At 42.0% G+C, this 19,964-nt stretch overlaps 1 protein-coding gene across 1 annotated transcript in view; it reads left to right on the top strand.

The window, feature by feature from the left end:
• LOC145493142 (E3 SUMO-protein ligase RanBP2-like) overlaps nucleotides 1-17,445 on the top strand; it is a 29,334-nt gene extending 11,889 nt beyond the window's left edge. Inside the window, exons 15-31 of the mRNA XM_081472536.1 lie at nucleotides 187-320; nucleotides 598-679; nucleotides 938-1,027; nucleotides 1,606-1,706; nucleotides 2,178-2,353; nucleotides 3,183-3,309; nucleotides 3,597-3,653; nucleotides 3,784-3,848; nucleotides 4,255-4,315; nucleotides 4,769-4,906; nucleotides 5,235-5,384; nucleotides 5,885-5,969; nucleotides 7,496-7,596; nucleotides 7,820-7,954; nucleotides 8,517-13,219; nucleotides 13,580-14,845; nucleotides 15,205-17,445. Coding sequence (XP_081328662.1) covers nucleotides 187-320; nucleotides 598-679; nucleotides 938-1,027; nucleotides 1,606-1,706; nucleotides 2,178-2,353; nucleotides 3,183-3,309; nucleotides 3,597-3,653; nucleotides 3,784-3,848; nucleotides 4,255-4,315; nucleotides 4,769-4,906; nucleotides 5,235-5,384; nucleotides 5,885-5,969; nucleotides 7,496-7,596; nucleotides 7,820-7,954; nucleotides 8,517-13,219; nucleotides 13,580-14,845; nucleotides 15,205-16,789 — 9,056 coding nt within the window. The 3' untranslated portion in view covers nucleotides 16,790-17,445. The remainder of the gene's footprint in view (nucleotides 1-186; nucleotides 321-597; nucleotides 680-937; nucleotides 1,028-1,605; nucleotides 1,707-2,177; nucleotides 2,354-3,182; nucleotides 3,310-3,596; nucleotides 3,654-3,783; nucleotides 3,849-4,254; nucleotides 4,316-4,768; nucleotides 4,907-5,234; nucleotides 5,385-5,884; nucleotides 5,970-7,495; nucleotides 7,597-7,819; nucleotides 7,955-8,516; nucleotides 13,220-13,579; nucleotides 14,846-15,204) is intronic.
• The last annotated feature ends 2,519 nt before the right edge of the window (nucleotides 17,446-19,964 follow it).

The following is a 19,964-nucleotide window of genomic DNA, read 5'->3' on the forward strand; positions in this document are numbered from 1 at the left end:
GCTGATTTATGGTTACGTACCAAAAGCAGAGTTAGATGTGGCAACTGCGGGCCACTCAGCCTGTGAAGATAGTACCTGTATCACAAACCTTGCTGTCAGCACACATTTGCATTACAAGTAGGCCTGTGTTACATGTAATGCCGACACCCCATATACCATCTAATAAAAGTGTTGTGTATTTGGCAGGACACTTCATCATGGCTACAAGAGACAGGCATGGTGCAGCATGGATGAGCACCTGTCACTCCGACTGCTGTTCACGGCAGGGCCAGCAGGACATTCTTAACACAGTCTACAGGGATGAGAAACAATTAGCAAATGTAAGTACTGTATATTGATTTATTTTTTGTGCAAAACGCTGTGGCTGTTGTTTGTTTCAATATAACTGAGAAAACTAGACATTTTTACAGTGCAAGTCAGAAAAGCATGAGCTACAGTGGAAGTCTTGTGAAATGTTGTAGTGTTGTAAGCAAAAACCAATTGGATGTGAGACAGATAAGCCACAAGCTCTAATGGTAATTTCGAGGTGTTCATGCTTGTGAGATTGCACACCGTTAGAGTGCAACATCTGAGATGTTTGACCTTTTCATTTATTAGTCATTCCTGGCATGTGATAGAGAGTTCCCTTGTACTGAACTGACAATACCTGATGCCGACCAGTTGGTCAGCTGGGATGAAGGTGAGATATTGAATATTATAAGTTAGTTTGTTTTTGCATCGGTACTACAAAACATTGTTTCCTCACATCTACATGTAACACCATAAATACCTAGATATGGCTTCAAAAGCTATAAATGTGGAAACAGGGTCAATCCAATTTGATCCTGGAAGTTTCCACATTGACAAAATTTTGACTATTGTGCATTGTCTCTGGTCTGTACCAAATTCTTCAGTGATCTACATGTAAATAAACCTCATTTCTCTCTTCTTTTTCTAGTGGCAGTCGGTGAAAATCCTCGCAGCCTGGAGAATATCACTTGGGTTGGCCTGCACTGGTATCAATATAACAAGCAGATGAGACCTGGAGGTTAGTGACAAAACTTCATTTAAACCTTACACCTAAGTCTCAAACTCATTTAACAACATCAAGTTTAAACAAACCAACGAAACCATACCCATGACGATGTTTGGCTGATCCGAATTAGCGTAGATTTTTAAGATTCCATTTTACCCAGGTTTTGTCTTTAGTTTAAGTTTTGATTGAGAAGATAATTATAGCAAATACTCAAGACAGTGTGTTACCACATTTCCAAACACCTCTAACCTCAAAAATACTTGGCTATGCGCTGTATTTTCAACTATCTTAGCATCTGGAAATGTGGTCAAACCTGGCCTTTTGTGCTTGCAATATATTGTATCAACCTCGCATTTGTCCTTAGGGAGATGAAACATGATTACCTCCTTTGTAGTAGTATCATAATTCCCCATATACTTGTCTTATTGTTGTTAATTATCTCCTCAGAGCTTTATTATCTAGCTCTCTGCACGCACTGCAGGCCTATGATGAGGGAGCATCATAGGCCTGCAGTGCGTGCAGAGAGCTAGATAATAAAGCTCTGAGAAGATAATTGTGCACATATGATGTATCAAAACTTATTTTTTCAGTGGGTGTCATGGTGAAGGACATTTTTCAGGAGTTGAGACTTGATGTTCCAAGCATAGAGAAACACATCACTCCTAACATGCTATGTTTGAGGGACCTTGAGGTAATGCTTCTCATTGAGAGAGAGAAATCATCGCATTAGTTCCCCTTAAAATACTGGTGGAAAGGCAATTTTTGCAGCAGCTTGAGTAAAAAAATCATGTGTTTTTACTCATTTCATACCCTGTATAGAGATGTGGGAGTTTGACGTTAAAGTTTAAGAATTCCTCACTACTGACAATCAACAGATTGAGATTCTGGTAATTCCTGACTGGCTTTTACTTAAACAAGAATTTAAGTCAAAACCAAATGACAGCCTTCACAGAGTGACATGGCCTAACTAACTGCAGAGCGGTGTCTTTGGTGTGGAGTTTTTCTGGGTAATCCTCCAACGAAAGAAAGACATCTGTTTATGCAGACAAATGCCAAGGCAGCATTAGAATATTGTATTTTTTTTTTTTCACAATGAGAGGTGTGTATTTAATTGGCTAAAGCAATATCGCTCAAAATAACATTGATTATTATTATCTCGTAGGCCTTTGTTTATGCTGTTGTGAGGACAACTGCTGCAAGAGTGCTGGAAGACAAAGACATCTTCTATGAGGATTACGAACCACAAGTTCTTCCTCAACCACTGTGTAACATTCTCAGTTTGCCTGTTCAGCAGGAATGGTGGAACTCGGCATATAACTTGTACACCGGGAAATTCAGGTACCTTGCATTCATTGTGATTGAATTGGAAATGTGTGTACATGTACTAAAGGTATCTGCGGTGGAGTGCCAATTGATACCTTCAATCAACTCTTAATTGGCACTCAGTTGACATCTCAATCAACACTTGATCACATCTCGGTTGACAGTTGGTCAAGAGGTGACTAATTTTCGCAGACAGGCCATCGAGTGTTGATCGTTACATATGAGTTGGTCAACACTCTGCCAACTATGGGGCAACTGTCAATCGAGCGTGGATTGAATGTTAACAGAGTTTCCATCAAGATGTTGATCAAGCGTTGATTGAGATGTCGATGGAGTGTAAATCGAGTGTCAACCAAGGGTTATTGATTGACACTCCACAACAGATGCCTTTAAAACACATGATCCATTGAATTCAATTTCATTCACTGTATTGTTCTCTCTAGGTATTTTGCCACAGAGCTTTAAATAAGTTATCATCTTTTAAGCCTCTAAATGGTGGTGGTTAGATTTTATGGAATGCTATTAATATTAAAATAGTGAATTGAAATAGAGTAGGTTCTTTGCAACTGGTGGTCCTGCAATTATTAGTCAATCAGAATAATATTAGTTGGCAAGTGTCATGAAAAAGCATGGCTTTGTAGTTACGGTGGCATATTATTATTCCATTGCTCATATTACATGAACAAATGCTTCTGCTATGTACTGCATGTTGTTAATTAATTGTTTGTAAACCAAGTGATTAAAAGATGGTCTTCCTCTGCAATTTCTTTGAAATTGGTAGAATTAGCAGCAATTGGCAAGAATGTGAAGTTTGATATTTGTATTAATTTTTTTACCCTTGTAGTTTGAATGAATCTGGTAAAATTCGTCGCACTGTTCAGCTTGGCATTGAAAAGATACGAGCTGTAGACCAGAGGCATGGACTGCAGGCTCAGTTGCTGATCTACCTTGCAAATGCCTTTGGATCCAAGGTCAGTGGAAGCATTATTATTCAATGTTCACTTCAATGGTTCTTGTCATTGTCATCATTCAAATTGCCGTGACCATCGCAATGATGGAGGAGAGTTTTGAATCACTCTCTCCAAGTCCCTTCAGACTTGGGTGGGGAAAGAGTCTCCAGTTAACTGATGCAAGAATCCCAGCAACATTTAAAATTGAATTAATCTGGATATTCTTACCCATGGCCATGAATTTTGTCTCAAAAGAGCGATGGTGAAGTTAACTGACATGTACTGACATCACAAATCTGTTGTTTCAGGCATTATATCTGAAGGGAAGTGGCCCAAATCCCTGGTATTATGAGGAACATTGGAGGGTTTGTTGTTCTTCCTGTTGTCCTTCCTGTTCTATGCTCGTCCTGATTAACATTTCATTTGTCCACTTGGATAAGTTTCTGCAAAACTCTGGTATTGTTTCATATTGTGTTGTTCTCATTCCATCTGTAGAGTTTGGAGAAATGGAGCATGCATTACTTCCGCCAGGCTCTCATAATCTTGGAGAAGTTAGAAAAGTAAGTCTTCTGTACTGACTGACTGACTGTCTGACTGACTGACTGACTGACTGAATGAATGACATAGTGACAGACAGACTGAATGACTGTCTGACTGACTGACTGACTGACTGACTGAATGACTGACTGACTGAATGACTGACTGACTGAATGACAGTGACAGACAGACTGACTGACTGACTGTCTGACTGACTGCTGACTGACTGTCTGACTGACTGACTGACTGAATGACATAGTGACAGACAGACTGACTGACTGTCTGACTGACAATGACAGAGTGACAGACAGAAAGACAGACAGACAGACTAACTTACTGACGGACTGACTGGAAGATAGATTAATTGATTGATTGATTGATACATACATATAGAGATTGTGATAGATTGCTTGTCTGTGTTTCTGTTAGGGATGAGAGCATTCCACACTGCGAGAAGCCCCTCTTTCCTCACATGTTTGACAGTTTGTTGGTGAGTTTAGTAGAGCTTTTTTCTAAATTATTTGATTATCTCACAGTGGAACCAGGTTAATACGGTCATCAACGGTCATATAACGGCCTGTCCGTATTAACGGGGTTGAGTCAAATTTCATGTCTGGTTTAAATTAAGTCAGTGATGTCTTAACAGATATATCAGAATTGCACTGCTAAACAACTACTTTTGACAAGCATCCGGAATGCAGATATAATTTTTTTTTCTTAAAAAAAAGAAAAAAAAGAAACCTCAAGATAACTGGATGAGTGGCCTTATGAACGGAGTAAAATAATTATTATAATGGACTATACAGGTCGGGAGGTTAGACTGTGGCCGTTGGCCGTATTATCGCGGTGGCTGTGTTAACGGAGTTTTCTTATAAGAAAATTTATGGACCGTAAGGCGGGGCTACATTTTATCTTTAAATTGAATTATGTTTTTTTTTTTCAGGAGAATGAGGTGAAATTGCAACTTCAGTCTGTCCGTCTGACAATGGGTGGTGCATCAATGAAGGAAGGCAAGCTGTTTGAAGCAATGGAACTGTTTGAACAGGTCAAAACACCTCCAGGATTGTACAACCTTGCACAGGTAAAATTTTAGAAAGGAAAGTCGAGTAAATGATCAAAACCTTTTCACTATCAACAGAGATACAATCCAAGGTTCATAATTGAAAACGAAACTCCCAACTATGTGTTCCAGAAGAAAGAAAAACAAACTCTACATATATTTACTACCCAGTGACTTTGATTTGAGTTGCTAGACGCGTTTATTTCTACAAGTTAGTCTATCCTGCAAAACCTAGCATCGAAACAGTACTGTATGACAGCACTAGCCGACAGCTTTCACGTGCATGGTCACACAGTAGGTTTTAAGATGTTCCTGCGTTGTATTGACAGACAAATCGTAATTTCTGTAGGTTTATAAGTACCTTGCTCATGTTGAAGCCTGTGCAGCCACAGAAGAGACTGACACAGAGTCCACCTCGCCAAGCAAAGAATATTACCAGAACCTACACAGAGTGCGGGAACTGCTTCAGTCATACCTGAAGATGACCAACTCAACTGATGTAAGGAATGCTTTGAAAATACAGTACTATCTTACTTAAATCGATAGAGAGATAGATAGAAGGGGGTGCAAGGAAGCTGTGAACTCGGGAATTTCCCCATCAACATCCCTCCTAACAAAAGAAGGAAAAACACTGAAACGTTTTCAGTTCCAACACACTCTCTCCAGCTCAAACATCATGAAGAATGTTAAAAACCCTCCAGGACCTGACTCATTACCAGTCAAACTCGCGTAAATAAACCACGCCCCAAATAACAGAATCCAACAACCCAAATGTTAACCTTCCTTTCACCTTCGTGGGTTTTCTTGTAACACAGTAATTAATGTGACAGGGAGCATGCTAAAAGCAACTCAGCGTTGTCTAACAGTATGGTAGATCGGGTCCCGTACAATTAGCAGACAAGCTCCTCTGTTATGAACGTCTTAACTCAACCATTTGCATGTGAACTCTTGTTATTTCCACGCTACAGATATGGTATCTTTAATTTTGTTTTCATGAAGGTTGGACGAAACGCTGTCATAGAAGAGCTTGGTGAGATAGAAGTTCTTATTAAAACTGGAATTCCACGCTCGAACTCAGCCTCAGGTAACAGGCTAAAGTAACTGTGCTGTTACGTCTGAGATATTTATCGGAAAACTGTGACGTGCCATGATAACAAAGAAGACAGAGTGAAGGGCAAAAGAGTTAAGGTCATTCCACTGAAATAGAACCTGCACTGAGATTTTTGTGAAACTTTGCCTATTGATTGTTTATATTATAGGAACTTAAATTTTGAAATAAAAATGAGGGGTCCCCATGTTCGTTTAGGAGCAAAAGCACCTTGTTTATACCCATATAAATCCTTATAATAGCACCATGATTGTAGTCACGATTGCTTGCTAAATTCACGTTTTCGACGATTGCTTTTTGTTATACACTGAGAATTGGTCCATAGTTATTTTACACAGAGAAACTTATTACTCAATTCAAAACAACAGAAAAAATGATAGGTCACACCATACTCGTTTGCGAGAAAATGACGATTTACCTCTATGGCGAGGTCCAGCTGTAAAGAAAAAGCCGCCATTTTTTAATGCGCGCGCGCTAATCACGCGTGAAATTATACGCTGTAGGTATGTGCAATGCAATACTGGGGAATAACCTTAATAGGCAATTTCCGAGTTACCTTGTGCCTCTGTTTCAAAACGAGTCCTTGTGCAAAACTTTTCCTATGAAAATGTTTTTGATTTACATGAGAATGAACGTGCAGGCGGAACACATTATCATATGATCTCACACGAAGACTCATTTTGACACCGAGGCAAAAGCCCTCTCGGAAATGGCCCATTTCCCCAAGTAGTCTCTCTCAAATAATTTTTAAACGTGGTACTCAGTCCTTCCGCAGATAGCATTACCACGCGCGTTGCGTGAATGTTTTCATGGAAGATGAAAATGCATGTAAACTAAAGCCGCTTGGGTAGTCACGTGAGCAAAATCATTGGCACAAGATTGGCTGTTTGTGAACCTTCTTGGGATTTCCGAAACCTGAATTGATCTAATAATGAGTTAAGAGGGATTACCTTGGAATAAGGCATGTATGGGGATCAACTCTCTTACTGTTAACCCTCCCTCGTAAATATTCTAGATAGGACAGAAACCAGCTGACAGTGGATCAGAAGTCAGTGCTTCAGATGGGCACAGTTGTAACTCTTGCGATCGATCTGGGTCACTCCCACTTACGCAAATGAATATATGAAAGATCATATATTCACTTGTATCTTCACTATCTACGGGTATATCACGAACTCACAACTTGACCAGCTGCCAGTTGGCTTGATAGCTCAGTTGGTAGAGCACTGCACCGGTATCGCAGAGGTCATGGGTTCGAATCCCGTTCAAGCCTGAATTTTTTTTCAGGCTTAAATTTCACAGCTGCTTAAGCTGTGTTTATATCTGCGATTATCATTGATGCCTTCATACTCTCATGTATGTTTAAAAACTCCGAAAGTTGGAGCCCGTCACCAGAACGTTCGGTAAACCCAGACTTTTTTCAGTTCTTTCAGTTGTTTTCATGTCGAAGCTTGTACTGTCTAGTTGTTGGTTTTAATTCAGGTGAAATTGTATGTTTTAAGGTAAGCATCTGGACATCCGTCAGCTTTGTTACCCAGAAAGCCGAAGCTCAACCAACGTCTCTGATGTTCAGGAGTCTGATGACAACTTCTGGGTCGAGCAGGTATGAACTTACTTAAAGTGACAGTTAGAGCAAAGTTCTCGAATTATATATATTTTTTTTACCGTTTTTCGAAAGTTTGTGAAGTACAGTTGAACCCCGGTACTCAACTTTGTAAAGACCAGGTACATGAAATTTTGCACAGTGTAGCATACCTATTATGTAATATACAAATCGAGGCAGAAATTGATAGCCAGGAGGTCATTCTCCTTTCTTTGCTTTGTAGCCACAGGACTCGAGCACAAAGGATCTGATTGCCAAACTGAGTGAAGTGACACTCAACAATGGCTATCTCCAAGAGCAAATGGCCATCAGGGACGAAGCTATGACAAGCATGTGCGAGCAAATTCAAGTTTTGCAGGTCTGTAGATAGCAAAGACTGATAAACATCTCATTCCTCCTTACAATGGTGATATGTTAACAGCAAGTCATCACAGGGGACGAGAATTTCGAAAGTCGTCAACTCGTATATATTTTTATATGTAACATCACTGAAATTCTCAGGGCCAATGTCAAAACAAGTATATGACTATTAGTATGTAAGGAGGTTGGATTTATTTGAGCTGGCGACTAAAACTTGTAAATAAAGCAAAGTGTCGTTGCGAGACAATATTAATTCAAAATATAGAGTTCTGTGGTCAGCTCTTCTTGAGCCATTCGTAAAGACGTCACAAGACCCCAACTATCAATAGCGGTAAAATGATGTCTTTATACCTGTGGTTTGCAGACTCCGCATTTAAAAGCGCCCTCACCCAAGAAAGAATTCCCAGATTACACTGTAGCTAAGGAATTGTTTTCAAGTTAATTGATCACTTGATACCATTACATATCAGGTGCATCCTGGTCCTAAAGGCTGTGATTTGATGGACGATTATATACACCTTATTAAGTGGATTAACATGTTATGTGTTGTTCTCTTGTAGAAACAAATTAGCATGTTGCAAGCATCTCAATACGGGCCTCTTAATCTGTCTGCCCCTGCAGCATCTGGCCATAGTGAAAACGAGCAGAACAAACCCATGTTCGAATCCACACCAGTGGCTACAAGACAGATGTCGTTGTCGTCAAAAGGTGTCAAACCCCTTACAGCTCCTAACATCAAGGGTCCACTGAAAATCGATTCCAGTTTCTTTGCTGGGTTGAGCACCAGCAACAGCCCTGAAAAGCGAGCAGAACAGGTTGAAGAGTTTACAGCAATGCCAACATCCCCAACATCCCCCGGTAGGACGAGACATGACTCATCCACTTCATATACTGAAGACATCCATTTTGAGCCGCTCATAGCCCTCCCTGAACAAATTGAGGTACAAACTGGCGAGGAAGATGAAGAATTAATGTTTAGCAGTAGAGCCAAACTGTATCGCTACGACAAAGAAGTTTCCGCTTGGAAAGAACGCGGGATTGGCACCATGAAGATTTTGTATAATTCAGAAAAGGGACGTAGTCGGATCTTAATGAGACGTGAAGCTGTCCACAAGATTTGTGCCAATCACTTCATTACAGATGATATGCAGCTAACAGATAAGAAGGGCACAGCTAATGCGTGGATTTGGAATACCTTTGCCGACTTTTCAGAGGAGGTGTCGAAGCCGGAACAATTGGCTGTCAAGTTCAAGAGCCAAGATGATTTCCTGCTCTTCAAAGAGAAGTTTGAGCAGTGTCAAAAGATGGCGAAGAGAGGTGCTTCTAAAGAACTAGAAACAACAGCAGTCGGCACAAGCCAGAAGAGTTCTGACCTGATGGCAAAGTTCGCTCCAAAACTTGGGTCTTGGTCGTGTTCTGTTTGTCTGGTTACCAACGAGGAACGTACGACCGTCTGCGTTGCTTGCGGTGCTGCTAAGCTATCAGATGTTACTACAAGTACTTTGGAGGCGCCTAAAACTGAGTTTCATTTACTGAGTCAAGCAACGACCAGCAGTGCGTCAAATACTGTCTTTGGTGGATATAAAGGAAATGCGTCATCAGGAAACCCATTCACGTTTAGACAGAGTGATCCGGGATCTGTTAACAGCTCGCCGTTGAAATTTGGAATAAGTGATTCAGGACCCAGGAACAGCTCACCATTTACATTTGGAAGCAACAATTTAGGACCTGTAAAGAGCGCACCATTTACATTTGCAACGAGCGATACAGGAATGACGAAAAGTTCCACATTTACATTTGTTAAGAGTGATGGAGAAACAGTAAATAGCTCACCATTCACATTTGGAAAGACTGATGCAGGAACCATAAGTACTTCTCCATTTAGATTTGGTGTTCACCCATTAGCACCTGATGATACATCTACTTCAGAGAAAGCCGCCGTTACAGCCAGACAAGTGGTTGGTGGCTCTCCCGAGTTGTTTCCAACTTCGAAGCCTCCAACAACTCAACCCTTCGTTTTGGCAGCTTTTGGAGTCCCTGCTATTGCTGGCAAGACAAACACGACATCGTTCCCTTTTGGTTCTTTAGGCTCGACTGGATCATCACTTCTATCAGTGAAGATGCCACAGAAAGCTGTCTCTGAAAACACTGCCACTACTGTTGAGAAATCTCTATTCGGTGGTAGTACACCAGAGCAGGGAAGCGCTGCTTTGTCCTTTGGTTCTTTTAACTCAGGCACTTCTCCGAGTTTTGAGCTTGATTTATCACCCCATTCAACATCCAGAACTCAGACCGATCCTTTGGTGTCTGAGAGGTTTGCGGATGTTAATCAAGTGACACCAAATGTTTCCCAGGAAGCCAGAGTTATTCAGAATCAATCTCAGCCTTCGTTTTCGTTTGGTACACCTACTGACAGGCAAGAAATGCCCGAAGAGAAATTGTTTTGGCAGCAACCTACTGGTACCTTTCAGTTTGGTCCATTAGACGCTTATGCACCCCTGGGTGGAGCCACATCTTGGACTGCAGGGGTTAATCCGTGGCACCAAGCAGCACAACATTCCTCGAAGTCTGAAACATCCCAGATTCAGAGTGCTCTGCAGACATCCGAGATGTTCTCCCAGCCACTTACACTTTCAGATTTTTCTGGCACCGAACTACTTCGACGCCTTGCAGCTGCTAAAGAACTGCAAGATTATGCAAACCAGGAGTTGCAGGTTGGAGGTTATAACTTCACACCTTACGTTGTGTATGAACCTGCCGAAGCGGCGTCCCTTCAAAGGGTAACCAAGCCTATTTCCACTGTAATAGTAGAAGAGTGTGACGACTTCGACCATGAGGCAGTTATTGAAGAATCAGAGGATTCCACGGACGAGAATTTAAGTTATACATCTACTGAGGGTGAAGAGGATGACGAGGAAAATGAAGATTCCATTGAGTCTTCCTCGCCAATGCCGCCCATACAGTCATCTCAAACTCCGCCTCCGTTTTCACCAAGTCAAGGGAAGCCACTATCCACCCCGCTGAAGCCTGTTCCAATCCATTCCACGCTTGCTGAGAATGCTGGACCTGCTAACCTTCCTCCTCATCTCACTGGTAGACGTTTTTTGACACCTAAGAGTGCTCTAAAGGCTACTAAAAAGCAAGATGAAGACTGTCTTATTGTTTATGAAGTTCGCGCCTCAATGGCCAATCGTGAAAAAGCCTCACGCCTTTTCCTTCCCTCCAATTTTTTGAACTATACAAAGCAAGAAGAATGTCCTGGATGTCTTGGTTGCCGTAGAGTAGCAAAAGAATCGACAACGTTGAGCAAAAAGGAGGATGAACAAAGCCCTGTAGTGTCCCCTTCTGAAGAGAATATCCGTAAGCCAGAGAAAAGCGAAAGTGGAAATGCCAGTCATGTGTTTGGTGAATCTTCAATCGTTGGTCAACTTACATTTTCATCTGTAAAGCCAAAAGAAAGTGACGCATTTTCTCTGACGAAGAACAAGGATGGCGCTAAACCTTTTCAAGGAGCTGGTGCGCAGCTCTTTGCTGAAATAAGTGAGGACGTCGAAAGCCAAGATGAAGACAAGCTTCATTTTGAGCCAGTCATTCCTCTTCCAGATGAGATCAAAGTTGTTACAGGTGAAGAAGGTCTGGAGGTGTTGTTCTCTGAGCGAGCCAAGCTGTACCGTTTTGATGCTGACTCTGGTCAGTGGAAAGAAAGAGGTGTTGGAGATGTAAAGCTCTTGCGTCATCCGAAATCTGGCCAAGGAAGAGTTCTTATGAGAAGAGAGCAAATCAAAAAATTATGTGCCAATCACAACATTAATTCTGGAATGCAGCTTAAAGCCAATGTTGGATCAGACCGCTCTTGGGTTTGGTACACTCCAGCTGACTATGCTGAGGGTGAAGCGAGACCGGAGAAGCTAGCCATCAAATTGAAGTCGGCAGAAATTGCAGGGAAGTTTAGGGACGTTTTTGAGGACCTTAAAGATACCTTCTCGGCTGGAATGCCCTCTGAAGTGGAACCAACTGATGACCAACGGGGAGCTGGGTGCGCCCTTTATAAAGAATTTATTTGTACATTCGCTGCTTCTTCTGATGGTTGGACTTGTGAGATGTGTTACGTTGAAAACAATGTAAAAGACTCGAAATGTATTGCATGCAACTCTGCTAAGCCTGTTGCTGGATCTCTTGGGCCTTCGTCTAAAACAGCAGGAGAAGATACGAATATTACGCCCACAAGTGTTGAATCTGTAGAGTCGAACACATTACAGGATTTCAACAAGGACTCGACCTCCGCTGGCTCAATTTTCCAATCACCCGGAGTAAAGGGATTGGCCAGTTCTCAGCTTTTTAACATTGGACGAGGAGAATCAAGTGAAGATAAACTAGATGATGAAATGTACCTGTCTCCGAGTAAGACGTCCTCTCCAAGTAAGCAAGGAGTGACTCCACAAACGCACTCAACACCACTCCTCCAAGAGAATGTTGTCACCAGTCTTCCTTTTGGCACAAATACTCCAGCCAAGTTTACATTCAGTCTACAGGTTTCTCCTGAGTCTCCCTCTCGCAAAGCTAAATCACCCATATCACCTGCGTCACCTTTGTCTCCAGAGAGTCCTGACCATGCAGAGGATGATGGGCCACATTTTGAACCAGTGATACCACTTCCTGAAAAAGTGGAATGCCGGACAGGAGAAGAGGGCCAAGAAGTTATGTTTTGTGAACGTTGCAAATTGTTTAGATATGATAGTGATACATCACAATGGAAGGAAAGAGGTGTCGGTGACATCAAGATACTTCTCAACCCAAGCTCTGGAGGATACCGGGTCTTAATGAGACGTGAGCATGTCTTTAAACTTTGCGCAAATCACATGATTTCTGTGGATATGGAGCTTAAACCCTTTCCAAATTCTGACAGAGCCTGGTTGTGGACGACACTTGCAGATTTCTCGGACGAATTAGCTGTGGCAGAGACTTTAGGCGCAAGGTTTAAGACAAGCGAGATCGCTACTGAATTTAAGGATACGTTTGACAAAGCTTTACAATCTCTTAAATCTAGAGCGGAGAGTATCACATCTTCAGCAAAACCAGAAGTCAAACAAACTGACCAGGAAACTGCCATGAAACTTGAAGATGACATTTCACTCGTGTTCGAAAGAGGAGTTACAGATGATCAAAAGGAGAGAGCTAAACGCTTAGAATTGCCAAGTAATTTTTTTGGATTTGAGGACTCGTCTTCTGGAACCGACTCCAGAGAATCAGACCCAGTTGCAAGGTGGGTAGATAGATATGTATAGATGGGTTGTGGTCTGCTAGGGTACATAATGTTAACATAAAGACACAGAACATTGTACAATTTGCGATTCTCGCTATTTCAAGCGCATTCTCAAGTCAAATATACCATCTAATGTTTGGAAAATGTTTACCTTTGGTTCTTTTTCGTCGCCAATTTTGTAGCCTCCGGAGTCCGAATCAATTACCACAGCAGTAAAGCCAGAACCATTCCTGTGGCTCATGTACCTTTCCCTTTTCCGCGACGTGTTTTACTTGTAATTTTTTCTTTCAAGAATTATTCTTTTACTGTACGTTTTACAACAGCCATTAAAACATTTTACATTTACTTTTGTTTTTACAGTCAACAAAGCCAGCCGACAGGCGATGTTTCTGAGGAAATATCAACGCCAAGCAAGTCAAACTTTCTGTTTGGTTCTCCTAGTGTGGCTTCACTGTCCTTCCACTCAGTAGCTGCATCGTCTTTGGGTAGCAGTCCATTTGGCCAGAAATACCAGCAGAAATCTCCGGGATTTACTGGTGCTGGTGCGCAGCTGTTTGCTGCTCAGAATACCGAGGATGAGGATGGCACAGCGGAGGTAGACCCTGATGGACCGCACTTTGAGCCAATTATCCCACTCCCTGACAAGATCGATGTCAAAACTGGCGAAGAAGATGAAGAAGTCATGTTTTCTCACAGAGCCAAGTTATATCGATTTGTAGCAGACGACAAGCAGTGGAAAGAACGGGGAGTTGGAGACATAAAGTTATTGAGAAATAGACAATCAGGAAAGATGAGAGTCTTGATGCGTCGAGATCAGGTGTTGAAAATTTGTGCAAATCATCAGATAACCACTGACATGAAACTACAGCCTAATGCAGGTTCAGATAGATCCTGGGTGTGGAGCACATTGGCAGACTTTTCTGAGCAGGAACGCAAAGCAGAACAACTTGCGGTCAGGTTTAAATCAGAAGACATTGCAAAGCAATTCAAAGAGAAGTTTGAAGAATGTCAAGAACTGTTGAAGGACCAGACACCAGTGAAGACAGTTCAAAAAGAGCAAGCGCAAGAAGAAGTCAAAGACGATCTTGTCACCAGGTTCAAAGCAGCTGAAGGGTCGTGGGAGTGTGACATCTGCATGGTGAGAAACGACAGTGATACAGTTGAGTGTGCAGCTTGTGGTGGTCTGAAACCAGGAGCAGAACCAAGTCAAGGCCAAAAGAAAGATACAAAAACGTTTCTATCTGGATCTGCTGCACCATCTTCTGGTTCGGCGTTTTCATTTGGATCAGCTACATCATCCACTGGTGCAGGATTTTTATTTGGTTCAGCTGGAACGGGCCAAGGTGATGCAAGGTTTTCATCGTTTGGTTCATTGGGCGAAACACAGAATTCCAAGTCAGGAATTCCGATAAGATTTGGTTCCTTTCAGCAAGAAGAACATGCGGCTGAACAGCAGACTGAGGACAACAAGGAAAGTGTTTCTCCAACAGTTGAGGAAACGCCTCGTAAAGAAGTTGAGGACGAGAAAGATGAACAGGCTCAGAATGTGCAGGATGTTGAAAGTACTACTGACCAAGCAAAGGCCGAAGATAACAACAAAGAGGAAACAAAGCTTACTGAGGAAAGGTCAGTTGTGTCCAAATTGTGGGTTAGAAACTTTTCATAACTGCTTCTGAACTCTCATCTTAATTCGGAAAAAAACCCAATTTGCATTCACTTTCGACACACTAATCCACATATGCAAACTCTAAAATAGGGCAAATCTCAGTTGGGAGAAACTATTACAATAAAACGCTTCATGTTGAACTGGAGGTGGAGTTCATTAGATTAATGTATCTGCCAAGTTGACACTACCTTCAGTGGTTAAAGTTGTCATTCAAGTGTATTAACTAGTTTCTTATTTGGTAAGACTGGTCATTGTTCCTGATAAAAGGTAGTAAAAAATAGTGTTCTAACAGATCATTCTACGATTTCTGTTTTTCCAGTGACGAGGCATCCCCACCTGACGAGCAACCCGCAAAAGATTCTTCACCGAACACAGAAGAAAAGTTTCTTTTTGGTTCCTCCAGCATCTCTTCTTTGTCGTTCCAGTCGGTAGCTGCCACGTCCCTGACCAGCAGTCCATTTGGGCAGAAAGCATCCAAATCATCTCCTGGGTTTGCAGGTGCTGGTTCCCCGCTGTTTGCCTCAAAAGCTACAGGAGACCATGATGAATCAGTGACCGAAGACGACCATGATGGACCCCACTTTGAGCCAATTATCCCACTCCCTGACAAGATCGATGTCAAAACTGGCGAAGAAGATGAAGAAGTCATGTTTTCTCACAGAGCCAAGTTATATCGATTTGTAACAGACGACAAGCAGTGGAAAGAACGAGGAGTTGGAGATATAAAGTTATTGAGAAATAGACAATCAGGAAAGATGAGAGTCTTGATGCGTCGAGATCAGGTGTTGAAAATTTGTGCAAATCATCAGATAACCACTGACATGAAACTACAGCCCAATGCAGGTTCAGATAGATCCTGGGTGTGGAGCACATTGGCAGACTTTTCTGAGCAGGAACGCAAAGCAGAACAACTTGCGGTCAGGTTTAAATCAGAAGACATTGCAAAGCAATTCAAAGATAAGTTTGAAGAATGTCAAGAACTGTTGAAGGACCAGACACCAGTGAAGACACTTCAAAAGGAGCAAGCGCAAGAAGACGTGAAAGAAGATCTTTTCACCAAGTTTAAAGGAGCTGAAGGATCATGGGACTGTGACATCTGCATGGTGAGAAACGACAGTGATAAAGTTGAGTGTGCAGCTTGTGGTGGTCTGAAACCAGGAGCACAGCCAAGACAAGACCAAAAGAAAGGTATGGAGACATTGTTGTCATTTGTAGGTTCTACACCATCTTCTGGTTCAGCGTTTTCATTTGGATCGTCCACACTATCTACTGGTACGGGGTTTTCATTCAATCAGACTAGATCTTCCGGTTCTGGGTTATCATTTGGCTCAGCGGAAGCAAGTCAAGGTGATTCAAAGTCGAGTTCCTTCGTTAGTTCGTTTAGCCAGACATCAAATTCAAGCTCGAGAGTTACAGTCCGCTTTGGTTCTTTCACGCAAAAGGGGAATTTGAGTGAACACACTCCGGAAAACCGAAATGTTGCTTCTCAGTTAGACAAGCAAACGCCTCATGAAGATGACAGTGGAGGTGACGTGGTAGAAGGTAAGGCTGCCACTGATGAAACACAGGCTGAAGATGCCAGCAGACAGGAAACGATATTACCAGCAGACCCAATCAAAGTTGATAGAGAGGAGAAACCTGTAACAGATGGTCTCCCTCTCAGCAGTGGAAAGGACCAATTTCAGCGTCAGCAAGACATTTCAAAGGAGACGGCCGCCGAATCGGATGAAGGAGGCAATGGCAATCCAAGTAAAACACCAGACGAAACCCATTTCGAAGAAAAGTCTTCGCCGAACAGCGAGAAGCAGCCAGTACAGGATAGACCCAGTGATTGTGGAACAGAGGACGCTGCATCGAAAGCGGAGAATACCACTGAATTGAACGAGCCAGGAGGCCTTAGATGAGATGAAGTGAAACAAACAGTAGATATTAATCAAGCGAAAGACGAGGGAACAACACAGAGAACGGAAGTGCAACAAATGAGGGGAATTCATGGTAGTCTGCAGAGTACAACTAAAAGCTTAAGTGTTATATCGTTAGAAAATCGCTACATCGTGTGAACCAGCAGACTGCTAGAGTTATGGTTAGTATGACCTGTGATAGGATCACATCGCTAAGACTGCTGACATTCAGCGTAGTCTCTTCCTGTTGTGTTTCTCAGAATTAAGTGAATAATATACCAAAAAGGCACACCACCAAAAGGCAGCCTTTATGCTGGTAGTTGTAGAGACGCTTTGCCAGAAATGCTTTATGTCCAATTATATGTTACCTCTCAAGTATCGGTCATGAATGCATTAATGAGAAGTTAATAGAGTTTGCATGAATAGGGACTTAGATCAAAACAATCGGTTACATTAGCACTATTACAATCAACTGCCTCTCCCCAGCGATGGGTGTTTGATTTCTCCTTACTATTCCATGACAGTTCTCTAGAGCAAGTTATGAGAATAAACGACCTTGTCAATACTAAGGAAGAGTAGAAAGTAGAATTTAGGATCTGGCCAAGGTTATCAAAGGACAGTCTTCTCAAGCATATTTTAGTTACGTATAAAATAGAATTTTGAAAGCCTCTGTTTAGTGTGCACTGCTATTGTTATAGAAAATTTATAGTTAGGTTTGTCAGTATTTTCATAGACAAAAAATCAATGCTAAATTAACATGTTGTCACTGATATCTTTTATTGATGCCCGTACTTTCTTGCTGCTGGGCAAAGTTTTAAAATAATTTTTGACACGGTTGACGAGACGAGCGCAACTAGTTTGTGACACACCGGACAGCTTCCGCGACGAAAACAGATACCTTGAACGTGTTTTTCACAAAAACAACTACAACGCTGACTTTATTAGACGAAACATTTACCGACCTACTGAAGCTGACGCAACGAACAGGAACCCAACGCCTGTTACTACAGTGACTATACCTTACGTTAAGGGTACTTCTGAGACCATCTCACGGATCCTACAGCCCTACAACATCCGTGTAACCCACAAACCTACAACTACGTTACGACACTTACTGACCAACGTGAAAGATAGGGACGAACCTAACAACAAACAGGGAGCAGTTTACAAGATCAAATGCTCCGACTGTCAGGCTTCCTTTATTGGTGAGACTGGCAGAAACCTTAACACGAGACTGACTGAACACAAACGAGCCACGAGAAATGGTGATGCCAACAATCACATTGCTGTACATCAACTGACAAACCACGACATTGACTGGGACTCTGCTCAGTGCTTAACCTACAGTACAAATTATTTTCAACGACTGACTCTGGAAAGCTGGTACACTAACCTAGAACAAACGCCACTTAGCAGATGTCAACAATTACCGGCGCCTTACAAACGACTTATCCATGACGGAAACGAAACCGACAAACGGACTTCCAAAAGACCGACTTAATTTGACTAACAATAGATGGACCAAACTTTCACTAACGATAGACGGATCGAATCCCACTAATGACTGATGACAAACTTTACACGAGTCTTTCAGCCAATACCATCATGGCTTAACTGACCAATCACGTTCAACGGACCAGACTTATAACATCATCGACTGACAAAAACTATTCACTTGACTCTGAAGATGACTTCCGCTCAGGTTGTTCTTTTCAGAACTACCCTCACCCGGACGATCACACTATACGAACTACTGATACTCCTGGGTTCAAACCATTTAGTACGAAACTTCACTGAAAAGTTACAAAATTGAAAAACAACTTTACGCTAATCCTGGATTAGCTTAATCGTGCTTTGAACGACCCGACTCGGGTAATAAGTTCTTTCATGAACCGCGATGGTCGGTTGTGATTGGTGGATTTTGATCGTCACATTTCCGGTCAAAATTTCGTCGATGTCGTTCTGTTGCTCTGTTTCTTGATACTTTAATAAAGGCAGTCGGGAGTCGAAACGTCGAGATCTACATCTCAGGTGGCTATATTTTACCCGACCACGACGAGGAACTGAAAACTGACAATTTCTCATTCTGAGAGGAAATCATATCCCGTAGGCTACGAGTAGTCCCTCTTTTGCTTAGTCCGTCGTGCGTAACGCGAAAGAAAACCGCGAGAAAAAAGATGCGCGGCCATTTTTTTCTCGCGGTTTTCTTTCGCGTCACGCACGACGGACTAAGCGAAAGAGGGACTACTCGTAGTCTACAGATCTAGAGTCAAGGGAGTCATTTTCATATTTTCCCTTCAAATTCCGAGTTACAGTTATGAATGGAATATACTCTAGTCAAACAACAACAACAACAGGCTTTTAACAAAAATATTTTTACAAAGTTAAAGGGGAAATAAAGATTTTTGTTGTTGCTTATAACACTACAGTATCCTGAAAATAGGTGTGAAAAAGCTGGGCTACAAGCCAGCTTCCCTCTCTTCATCTATTTTCACAATAGACGTCAATCGAGTTACGTTCGATTCGTTATCTTTTACAGCTGCTATCAACAGAAATGCCATAACCTCTTATTTATCAGCTCGTATCGAAAGACAACTGTGACGCTTTGTGGATCTTTGTAGAAATTTAATGACCAGAAACACGCGTGAGAACCCAGAATGTGTGACACACCCACAATACCCAAGCCAGTATGAAGTATTTCTCTCACGCCCCAAGCTTATGGTGTAAATTTCAATAAAACGTTTGTTGCCTATAGTCGAGATAAGTGTGACTCCAAGACCTACAAAAACCAACTTCCCTCCAACAAACGTCTCCCGGCCGTTTTGTTTTATCCAGCCAAGCCGATGCTTATCTCTTGTTTGCGTGGCATGAAGCGACTAGGAGTATTTCTACTCCCCTGGATAGGTTACTGGTCTATTGCAGGGTTGCCCCCAGCATTAAATCTGCCAGTACTCGTTCATACAATCATGCAACCACCGACCGGCTCCACAGTTCGTCTTATTTACTATTTATTTATTTTCTTTTGTTTTGTTTGTTTGTTTGTTCTTTTTTTGAGAGAGAGAGTCGAGCCCATGAATTCGAGCTAATACGGTTGAAACAACCAGTTTCTGGTTTGTAACTTGAGCAATTAATAATTAAAGTACTTGTCCGGTTCCGAATAAGCACTCTCTCTTCATGG

The sequence above is a fragment of the Orbicella franksi genome, chromosome 7 (assembly GCF_964199315.1).
Source record: "Orbicella franksi chromosome 7, jaOrbFran1.1, whole genome shotgun sequence".
Classification (NCBI taxonomy): Eukaryota; Metazoa; Cnidaria; class Anthozoa; order Scleractinia; family Merulinidae; genus Orbicella; species Orbicella franksi.